General features: G+C 36.9%; 1 protein-coding gene across 2 annotated transcripts in view; it reads right to left on the bottom strand.

Annotated features, from left to right (window-relative positions):
- DSCAML1 (DS cell adhesion molecule like 1) overlaps positions 1–12,487 on the bottom strand; it is a 195,380-nt gene that overhangs the window by 150,238 nt on the left and 32,655 nt on the right. For both annotated transcript variants that reach the window (XM_063436831.1, XM_063436832.1), the window contains exon 3: positions 4,262–4,408. In XM_063436831.1, the coding sequence (XP_063292901.1) occupies positions 4,262–4,408 (147 nt within the window). The remainder of the gene's footprint in view (positions 1–4,261; positions 4,409–12,487) is intronic.

Below are 12,487 nucleotides of genomic sequence, written 5' to 3'. Positions count from 1 at the left end.
GTAATAGTATTAGTCTCTAATAGCATTATAATTAGCTGCGCACCTGTATATTGAAAAGGGGTTGCATCCCATCTGGGTTTCTAAGAGATCTCTATGATTAACTAAGACTAGGCAAAGAGAGAGACAGTCAGAGAGACAGACAGAGAACGAAACAGAGAGAGGGTGAGAGAGAGAAAGAGATACTTTGAGACAGAGTGAGTGGAACAGGGGCCAGATAAACAAATGCAAAGAGAGAGGTTGGTGCATAACTTGTATTCTAAAAGACAGAACGCTACATTTTGTACATCTAGTCTTCAAGGGAACAGTTACTCCACCCTAGTAAATACTCCACCCTAGGTTTAAATGAGGTGAGCAGCAGAGGTAAGTGTTAACACACTTTTCTCTGTTATACGTTCAGGTAGTCAGTGATTCCATCCTCCCAAGACACACGTCTAGACACATTTCATCATGCAAGTGATGTCAGAGGCCAAGCACTGGGTACCATTTATAATTTGTTTCTTACCTTCAGCTCTGACTTAACCACCTTGTATTTGATGAAAATGTAAATAATAATGATGATAACCATCTCGAACCCACCCCAAAATAAAACAGACAATATAAAGCAATAGTTCATTTTGGGTTAGCTATTACAATTAGTCTAATCTGATGGGACAGTTTCTCGTTATTAATCACGTTAAATACATAAACACACACTCTTAATATTATTTTAATATATATTTTTTTACTGGAAAATAAAATGTTAAAATCTATTTCCATGTGTTTAGACAATGATATTGGTTTTGCGGTGTCCTGAGGATTGCTAGAGGTTTATACGTGTTCTCCAAAGCTTGCCAGGTCTGTGAGCCTCGATGCATGGGCATGTCCATCTGTCGTATTACTGCAGAGTTAACGTTCTGGTGTGAAGTGCAAAATAGCCTTTGCAACCAAGCCGAAAGACTATGTATGGATCCCAAGAAGTATATCTTAAAACAACGACAACCATACTGGATCCATTATGAGCATACTTTTATAAAATTTTAAATAATCCTGAATGTATGTTGCAAGAATAATCACATCCATAAAAACTGAATCTCAGAATCTGCGGACATTCTGGATCTAAACAGCTGAGTAACAAATCACCAGTCCCATTTTGGTATTGCTTATTTCTATAGAACCCAAGGTTCACACGCCCTCCAGGTGATTACCAATACCTTCATCATTATGGGGTGGTTGTAGCTAGATTTCCAGAAATGGCATCATGAATTGAGAGTGTCATTTATCACAAAGTGAAAAAATACAGTTATCTTGCAAAATTTGTTATTTCCTTGTAGCCTAAAACTATAAATATAGTTTTATGGTATTCAAAGGCATGTCCAATAAAGTGATATTTAACCTCATGTCTTTTGTTTATTCAGAAGCAAATCTTAGAGGTCAATACGAGGCTGCATTCTCTCTTCCCTTAAATGCCATGTTGACAGTTAAGTCATAAAATGGTATTGTATTCTGAACCGATGTACCTCCACTACTAGTGATTGCCACCTGCAAATGTGTCCGGTATAGCCGTTCTCACCGGAATTGCCGTCATCTCTTAAGTCTGGTGTAAGCAGATTGCATGAACAGAGACACAGGAGAAAAGCTCCAGCGTACAAAGTCAAGCAACATCTGAATGGGATCGATGATGGAACACTCTTCAATGAAACATCACAGATGCCAGTCAATGCTCAACAGACACACAGGACGTAGCAGAACGAGCTTATCACTAAACACACTAGTTTTATTGAGTGCAAAGTCGAACTCAGCATTCAATCTGTTGGGGGTAGAGACAGGAAGTGTGTAAGGCTAAATACAACTCAATCCCACTGGACATTAAAAGGAAAATTGTCACTGGAAATGTCACCAGTGGATAAAACATGAAATATCCCTTATATTATATGCTAACTTTTTTTTTTTTTATGCCGATGTTTTATTTACTGTTAAATGTAAAATAAAGATTTAGCAAAAAAACATCACAATCTAGTTCAGACAAGCCACAGTCAGATCACACATTACATTTTGTTTCCTCCTCTGAATGTCTTATACCAATGGCTGACAGAGAGCCAAGATGGCAGCACTCCGTTCCAAGAAAGAGGTGAATATAACGGGTGTCGATGTCTAATTTTAATAACATTTTTCAGGTCTCGCAAACATATAGTTGTTAAGTGTAAAGAATATGTAACATTAGTATTTAAAATTTAAGAAAGGCCAGTTTCCCTTAAAGCACCTGCACAGGAGGCCCTGGAATCAGCTGTTATCCCAGCGAAATTCCATTAAGGAAAAAAAAAAAAAAGATACAATTCTGAGTCTTCAATTGGTCTCTACATTGGGCACAGAAAGTATATATATAAAAAAAATAATAAACCATTATAAATGTTTTATGTTCAATGCAAATGGAATATTTACATGCATTAAATATATTTCATGCTTGGAAAACTTCACGTTTATCACAATTTGAGAGTGCGGCACACATTGATACTATGTCCCAATGCAATGATTTCATCTCACCCTGGATGAATTTAAATCAAGTCCACTCACCCCTTCATCAACTAAAATACGGTCCTTGTCTCCAAACACCTGAACTGATGGTATCTTGTTATGCAAGTTCTTTATTTATTGGGTAGGACTATGGAAATAATCATTGTTACATTTAGGGGTATTACCACAACGTGCTAAAGAAACGTTGGCCGCAAAAGCAATAAATAAATTAAAATAAAAAAACCTTGCAAGGTCAGTTAGGGACAATTCACAGAACAATTAACAAAAAGCAGAACGAAATCAAAAGGAGAACACACTGCAACAAATCTAGTTCAAATACAGAGTAGCATGGCAAGGTGTAGAACATGAGGAGGCATCTCAAAGGTATATTGTACCCCCTAAGGACAGCAAACAAAACAAACACATATAAAGACACATTCGGATCAGTCCTTTCAATCAAACCCCTGGAATGTCAAACACTACAACATAGATCTGACTTATTGTAAATTTTCACTAGGCTCTTAACAGGCAAGGACAGGACTGTCAATTCCAAACTAATTATCTGAATTACACAAGTGTCACTTTCGGAGGTTTACATTTTTGAAAATGCAACATGTTTCTTTACAGTAAGGTAAAATAACGAACTGGCAAAAGGCACAAAAAAAAAAAAAGTGTCAGGAACCGGAGTTCAAGGAGATAAGCACAGCAAGTCATCAAACACCAATAACTCTTTAGAAATAGTTATCAGGGGGAAAAAATATATATATATATATTTAAAAACAGCAGTACTGAATGTTCTTTCTTCTATATTGTGGTTTGTCAACTCACTGGCTAGTAAGAAACCACGAAATGTTCACATTCTACACACGTATTTTTTTATGCCACATTCCCATCCCACATACTAGGGTGATTCTAAAAGGAAACAAGTTTTTAAGCTGTTTGGGTGGGAGAAAAAAAAAAATCACTATATGGGCGACTTCTCAAGGCAAAACAGGTGCATGTTGAAAGGGTGATTGCTCCTTTTTTAGCACTTTGCCCTAGAATAGCATCTGATTTTGTCTTGATAAATCTCTCCCTATATGTTATCTTTATCAACCTGTAACATTTATTTTTTTCAAATTAAAATTATAAAAAATAAAAAAAAATAACAGTAGGTAAGACATCATTAATCAAGATGGTAGCACATTAATTCTACATACTGCAAGGCAGCCATCAGTTGATATGCTTCCAGGAAAACTCCACTAGTGGACCCAGGAGGGGACTATTAGGCCAAATGCTCCCCCCTAAGAAATCAAGAACATTTCTATTTTTCCAGCATAAGGGGCTGAACGAAATACCACCTCCTTCAGATGCCTGTAGCAATGTTGTATACACAACTCTTTGTATCTATCGCTGTGTAGCTGTATATATCGGTTTTGGTTTGTTTGTCTGTTGGATATTTGCGTTTGCTCATATTTATGAATCGGTGTATGTGTAGGTGAAGTTGTAGGTGTTCTGTTACAGTATTCGTGTTTGTAATATTCTGTGTCTGTTCTTGTGGAAATGTTTGTGCCCATTTTCTAAAGATAAAATCTGACACAAAATTCAGCCGTTCCCCTCCTGAATTTGGCCTCTGGATCTGTCCACCGGGCAGCTCTGAGCCCAATCACAGAAGGCACAAACCACACACATCACCAGAGCATTATTAATAACAGGGAAACCTGGGATGGAAAAGGAACTGAATTGTTGGTAAATGTAGGGTCAAGGTGTATTGAGACACAAAAAGCCATACCTGATGTAAGCGATACAGTGTCTTTCTCCCAGGACACCACACTGACATATTCCTGCACAGCAGGGGGAGTGAGGCACTTAAAGACCGCCGCGCTGCCACGCATGGCACTCTGATCCTCCACCCGTACCGTGTACGGCTCCCTGAAAACTGAGAAACAGATACAAGTTAGAAAGGGTTTGGGACAAAGAAACAAATCGCTTTCACAGCACAGGTACATATACGAGCTGGTACATTCGCAACGGACACTGCTATCTGATATCCAATTTTATTTGTATTTCCCACATAGAGAGTTTTATATTTACTTTTCGGTTCACCCCAATTTGCAATTTAGTTAAACTATATCTATAGATCACAGAAACTCACTGCTCAGCAGTGGACCCAAATTATGTACACTGAAGGCTCCCAATACATATTATAGTATCTCAAGAATTAATAAGCTAAATCATTAACCGTACTGTGCATGAAGGGGAAGCCCACCCAGAATGAGGACTACAGGATTCATGGAGCGACGTTTACTTCTAGAAATTAGTCCTAAGGGCTAGTCTTTTCAGGAAGTTAGAGTTTAAATAGTTTAACATTTTTCTTCTTTATCATGGATGGTCAACTCGCTGACCAGTCTATAACCACCTAAATGTTCAAATACTACACAGTTTTTGTTCCACTTTCCGGTCACCCAAGCTGCCGAACAATACCTTCTACAATAAGATTTCTCAGTCTGGTGTCAGTGAACTTGGAAACATACGATTTTTAAGCGGTTTGGACCGGGAAAAAAAATAAAACCATCGTCACGGTTATTCACTCAAGCGAGAATTCAAAGTCAATTTTAAATTTAAGGTCAAAATAAATAGCCAAAGCAAAATATATATATCACTAATTCAGCTATGCTTCCAGTTCAGCTAATTTGGGCTCAAATTTGAAATTCACTTTGAATTCTCACTTTACTGAATAATTAGAAACATAGAAACATAGAATGTGACGGCAGATAAGAACCATTCGGCCCATCTAGTCTGCCCAATTTTGTAAATACTTTCATTAGTCTCTGGCCTTATCTTATAGCTAGGATAGCCTTATGCCTATCCCACGCATGCTTAAACTCCTTTACTGTGTTAACCTCTACCACTTCAGCTGGAAGGCTATTCCATGCATCCACTACCCTCTCAGTAAAGTAATACTTCCTGATATTATTTTTAAACCTTTGCCCCTCTAATTTAAAACGATGTCCTCTTGTTGCGGTAGTTTTTCTTCTTTTAAATATAGTCTCCTCCTTTACTGTGTTGATTCCCTTTATGTATTTAAATGTTTCTATCATATCCCCCCTGTCTCGTCTTTCCTCCAAGCTATACATGTTAAGAACCTTTTCTTTAACCTTTCCTGGTAAGTTTTATCCTGCAATCCATGAACCAGTTTAGTAGCCCTTCTCTGAACTCTCTCTAAGGTATCAATATCCTTCTGAAGATACGGTCTCCAGTACTGCGTACAATACTCCAAGTGAGGTCTCACCAGTGTTCTGTACAACTGTACAATTCTGCACGAGATTTTTTTTCAAAGCAAACAGATGCTATATAGTGCTACACGACTTATTTAGAAATTGCCTCAAAAAGCATCTGATTTTATTTTGCTAATCTCCCCTATACCTCTATTTTTTACCAACCTGTACCTATGTTTGTAAGATTGAGTATCTGTGTTTGTACAAACATATGTGTCCATTTTCTTAAGATAGTTTATATAGTTTAACCTGCTTCTTACATTGAATTTAATAGGTTTTCTAAACAAATATGTATGAGGTATTAGTAAGACGTGATATCAATTTTAATTGCAAATGAAAAATAAAAGTCACCTCTAATTTTCCCAATTGCAAATTCTCAGCCAATCCAGGCACTCCAATTATTTTTAATGGGATCGCTGTACATAATTTACTTCCGTTGTGTCTTTTAAATGAGTAAAATGGATATTTTTCTTATTATACAGGGAGTGCAGAATTATTAGGCAAATGAGTATTTTGACCACATCATCCTCTTTATGCATGTTGTCTTACTCCAAGCTGTATAGGCTCGAAAGCCTACTACCAATTAAGCATATTAGGTGATGTGCATCTCTGTAATGAGAAGGGGTGTGGTCTAATGACATCAACACCCTATATCAGGTGTGCATAATTATTAGGCAACTTCCTTTCCTTTGGCAAAATGGGTCAAAAGAAGGACTTGACAGGCTCAGAAAAGTCAAAAATAGTGAGATATCTTGCAGAGGGATGCAGCACTCTTAAAATTGCAAAGCTTCTGAATCCTTCAAGAAAAACATGATTTTCATGCAGGACAATGCTCCATCACACGCGTCCAAGTACTCCACAGCATGGCTGGCAAGAAAGGGTATAAAAGAAGAAAATCTAATGACATGGCCTCCTTGTTCACCTGATCTGAACCCCATTGAGAACCTGTGGTCCATCATCAAATGTGAGATTTACAAGGAGGGAAAACAGTACACCTCTCTGAACAGTGTCTGGGAGGCTGTGGTTGCTGCTGCACGCAATGTTGATGGTGAACAGATCAAAACACTGACAGAATCCATGGATGGCAGGCTTTTGAGTGTCCTTGCAAAGAAAGGTGGCTATATTGGTCACTGATTTGTTTTTGTTATGTTTTTGAATGTCAGAAATGTATATTTGTGAATGTTGAGATGTTATATTGGTTTCACTGGTAAAAATAAATAATTGAAATGGGTATATATTTGTTTTTTGTTAAGTTGCCTAATAATTATGCACAGTAATAGTCACCTGCACACACAGATATCCCCCTAAAATAGCTATAACTAAAAACAAACTAAAAACTACTTCCAAAAATATTCAGCTTTGGTATTAATGAGTTTTTTTGGGTTCATTGAGAACATGGTTGTTGTTCAATAATAAAATTAATCCTCAAAAATACAACTTGCCTAATAATTCTGCACTCCCTGTAGTTACTAATCCTCCATGTACCCTAAATGTGTCTGTGAGGGTTGTTAATGACTTCATGTTGCGTTCACACCTTTGTCCTTTCCATTAAAAAAATAAAGACACGAAAAAAGGTCAACATTTTTGAACAAAATATAAAAAAAAAAAACATAAATCATAATTGCGATTCATGTAATAAACTGAATCTTTTTTTTTTTACAAAGAAGCAGTTGTGTTAGATACTTCAGCACCACCAGTGTGGACACAGGAACAATAATTATAAACAAGTTCCTTGGTTCCTGTTTTTCATTGTAAGCATTGCTAGACCAGAAGAGACAGAATGTCTGTAAAGAATACATTTAGAAACAAGCCTTGAGCTCAAACTCTCACTACAGTTGGGCGGCAGCAATTGCTATAATATTTATCAGCCCCGATATATAAACAAAACAAAAAGAAGTTATCTGCGCACTATCCCAATGCTTATACGGTTCCTTTAATTAATTATATAGATAATGCAGTAAAAAAATAAATAAGAAAATAAATATTTGCATTTAAAAAGGTTCCGGCAACTACTGCACAAATAGAGCCCTTCCTCACTATCAGGAGCGTCTCACAGTAATCTATGGGGGTCTGTTCCTATCCCAAAAAATTCTGTACAGCTATTCATTATGTGCAGTGATCAACAGACCTGTGTATGATTCAGGGAGGAGAGAACGTTTACTCTAAGTTGTGTATGGAACAGCTCTTGCTAAACTTGGACAAAATGAACTCAAGCTGCCCAGAATGGCTACCTGGCTGAGAGCTCGATGGGGGCTGACTATTATTGTAGCTGTAACAAGTTTTACAAAGAACCTAAACTGTAATCCACTCTCAGAGCAGAGCGGCTGCAGGGTACTCTCTGCACAGTCAGTCAATCTTGTCATTATGTAAAGTTGATACAATGCTTAGACTGACCCTTTAAATCAGGATTGGGTGGAACTGTCCATGGTCCTAAAATTGGCTGACAAAATATTACCAACAAATACTACTGCTCATTTAAAGGGAGGGCATTTCACATATTCTGATTTCATAAAGACTTCAGTTGATTTGTGGACACAAATATATTGCAGGGCATCCTAAATAAACATTCCGAGGATGGTCAAAGATGGAATTATTTTGAAATGCTTACTACAAATAATGATTAAACTGGGGCTTTGAAAAGCAGACACCTTGTTTTTACAGAGTAACCTTAGTTGATAATCCTGATAGCGATGTTACAATGCTGCCACCCCCACGTGTTCCCTATTTAGGGTTAATATCCACCTATCTATCCTCCCTAATACAAAAGTATGTCCCGTCTTGGCCCTTACGTTCTGCTGAAGACTTACGTCTGTCTTCTGCCCGTACTCCCACCTCTGATGCTCGCCTTCAAGACTTCTCGAGGGCTGCACCGTTCCTGTGGAACTCACTTCCCTCCTCCATTAGATGCTCACCCAGTCTCCACTCCTTCAAAAAATCATTAAAAACCCACTTCTTCATAAAATCATATCAATTAAACTGTTAATAGCTCCCAACTGATTCCTCTTCTGCAACTGTCACTAGTCTAATACTATCCTTACCTTTTGTGTCATTTTACCCCATTCCCTCTAGCATGTAAGCTCATTGAGCAGGGCCCTCAACCCCTCTGTTCCTGTGTGTCCAACTTGTCTGGTTACAACTACATGTCTGTTCGTCCACCCACTGTAAAGCGCTGCGGAATTTGTTGCCGCTATATAAATAATAACATAATAATAATAATAATAATAATAATAGGTATGTAGGGGTTTAAAAAAATATCCCTCTCACACAGAACTCCTCTCTACAGGGATTTTATTAGGAGTAATATTTCATGGTTATTGGAAACTCTTTAACCAGCAGGTGTAATTGAATCATTAGAAGTTATTCTTACTGTCTGCTTTTTTTTCCCATTGTGGAGTAAAATCCCACACAAAACACCAAATCTCTACGTCAACCCCAGACTGATTATGTGTAAGTAAATTTACAATATCTAAAATGAAACATGATCCCTTTAGCCTTTTCCCCAAGTGTTTTAGAAGGTTTGTTTAAACATGTCTGAACCGTTTCATGCAAGTGAACTGCGTCAGAGGGATACTTGTTTTATTTCCACTTGTTAATATTTATTATCACATTCAAAAAAGTTTTGAAGTAAACATTACTTCAGGGACAACGGGCATCTGATTATAGATCTTTTTAAAATATAAGAAAAAGGAAGGGACTTTTTTCCACACACTGATATCAATTTATAATTCTCAAAAGTATCATATTTAGGAGCTACATCTAAATGGCTTTTAAATTACATCAAATGCTGCACTGTGGCTATTTTAATGGTTTTAATTTATTTTGTCCAAGTCCAGACACCACCTGTCCTTGTGCACCATCAATGGTTAATGATTTCGAAATTTGCTAATTATTGTCCAATGGGAGTTTGCTGGACCACTAAGGATGTAGTTGGCTGGTTTCAGATTACTTGTTGGTTCATTCAATTACTAAAATTACTAGGGATTGCACCTGGAATTATATTTTTTAGACTTAAACAACAAAAATGTAAGGTTCAGATTGATGCGACCACATTTTTAAATCTTTGAGATCTGGAGAATTTGGTTGAAAATAAAAATTCAGTTTGATTCAAAGCAATTTAGGGAATTCTTAAAATGAAGGGGGAAAGTGTGTTGATAATAACAATAAAACAACTCTTAAAAGGTAAATTAGTGATTTAGAGTTGGTGATAAGTAAGCAAACGGAATTCTAAATCCCAAATCAACCAAACCAGCTCGGTTATTTCACTATTCCATGGATTTAGAATTCGGGTGAAGTTTGGTTCGGGATTCAGATATTCTGTAGAATACACATTTACCCCATTTAAATTCAGAATAAACCCAAACTCAAAGTATTATATTCATTTTCTTTAAATATTGGTGAGTTCTACTCACTTAACCAATATTTAAATATTTTGCCCAGAAAACTAGACTATTATAGTAAATATTTAAGTTCAAAATTGCACAGAGAATTAATAATCACCAGAAATATACCTATATACACAATCGGGATTACAAATAAGAATATGCTTTGTAAATAACACATATACACAATTTACATGACAAGTGAGTCTGCCTTATTGTCAAGGCAACAATAATCTAGATAATCTACAATGATCAGCCCTGACGTTGTCAGCAACTGGAATTCTCCTCAATATATACTCAGCTCTGCTTAACCAACCGGACACTCAGTACAGAATGAGTATTGTAAATAGACCAAGACATCCCAGGAGACTCCCAAAGTGGATTTATGATAGAATGAGCCTTCTGTTAGGTGAGGAATAAGTTTAAAGCAAGACGGCTAGTCGTGCCTAAATTAAAGGGACACTACACACCATAACCACTGCGGCTCATTGAAAAGAGTTTGTCAGGTTGGACAGAATTGGCATAATGGGAATGTGGAGGTGTAAATTGTTAAAATTGTGGTTGAGGAGGCAGGCTATGGACAGGTGCTGGGGAGAGGCCATTTTATTTTCTCAAACTGTTCATAAAGGCATCCACAGACTCTGCGTCATAATCGCCAATAACAGAAAATCATTGCAGCACTGACAATGAGTCAGGAATATGAAACTGCTTGGTCAATGAACTATGCAAGGTTGGTCTGGGTGTATGCAGCCTGGCGTGTTCCTTTAAACTGAATTCATAACGAAATAGAAATAAAGACAATTCATATACTTAAAGTCGTGCCGCAAGGCAAATAGCTTTCCAATATCTTCAGAAGAAAGATATCCGTCACCCAAGTGAATGATAAATATGAAGTTATCTATTTTTAAAACCACTCTATATTCACAAATGCATTGCTGATTAAATCATCTTACAGACCATTTTCTCCAGTTTTTTTATTTCAGCTCATAGCTTCAATGAGCGGTCTCTAAATATATACAGTATTAAAAAGTTATTCAACGTAAAACAGTTTGTGTTTTACATAAACCATTTAATGGATATATCCATGTTTGTCCATTTGATAGCGAATGTGTTTGTGTTTTTTTTTAAATGGAAGGATTTCTTTTTTACAGTTTGGTCCAAATTTATTTTTAAGCCACTCTTTAGGCCCCACAATCATTACAGGATGATGTGGTGGTTATGGTGCTTGGAGGAGTCCCTGGCGCTGTCCCACTGGAAGTAGTCAAACCTTTCTTGAACGGTTTGACACTTACCTGGGTCCCCCGGCACCTCAAGCACATCCTTCTCTTTTGATATATTCGAAATTAAAATACCCATTCAGCAATACATATCAAGCATAGACCGATTATGTGTTCTGCCGATTATTAGAGCCAATATTCAACATATTTCTGATAATCGGTATCGTTCTTGTAATTTACCAATATTACCGATAACTTACTAATTTCTACAAGTCACGGCAAGCTGTCTCCAGCAATCATAAAACTCCAGCCGTCAGACATTGAGGTGCTTCGTTGGATGGAATTCATTAGGTGATGGCATTAGCTGATTCACTCAATCAACAAATATCTCTCTCTAAGTATGGCAGGGATTTCTAATTGCAATATCAGAAGAAAAGACCAGCCCATAGGTGCCTATGGGAGCAAGGTAAGTGTCAAACTGTTCAAAACTTGTTTGACTAGCGGCACCACAACCAGAGTTGCAGTTCATGGTTATGGTTCCTGGACTACCTTTTCAAAGCATGATAGTGTGTCTTCTATTAAAATATCTGTTTTATAGGAAAATGTCTGCATTCCTATTCTGAATACAATACCCTACATCTGTGGTTCCCCAACCAGTCCTGGATTTAGGGATAACCCAGTTGTGTCTAAGGTGTTTTTATTAAAAAAACAAAAAACAAAACACATTAGGCATAACTTGGTAATCCCTAAATCCAGGACTGGTTGGGGTTCCATGAAAACTGGGTTGGGAACCACTGCCCTACGTTCGAGTGTGTTTTCTACTGCCTTGCAAAATAGATTCGTTTTTTCAGTCAAAATTCTTCAAGGCTGTTAGCAAGCTATTCAACCTCTCTGTTTACAGGAAAACATCCAAATATCGCAGTTTGTAGTGTGTCTCCTCAAATCATTTTAGTTCCCACATACTAGAATTCTTTTGTAATCGTTTAAAAAAACAAAAAAAAAAACATTTAAAAATATTGAAGGCATAAGTAGCAAAGATCTGCAATTTAAATACTGATGAGATTTTATTTTTTAATTAAACAGATAGTATTAGAAAATAAATCACATAAAATCCAATCACTGACACCAGATAATAAAACGTTAA

This window comes from Pelobates fuscus, chromosome 11 (genome assembly GCF_036172605.1).
Source record: "Pelobates fuscus isolate aPelFus1 chromosome 11, aPelFus1.pri, whole genome shotgun sequence".
NCBI lineage: Eukaryota > Metazoa > Chordata > Amphibia > Anura > Pelobatidae > Pelobates > Pelobates fuscus.
This window is presented reverse-complemented; position numbering and strand designations above follow the sequence as displayed.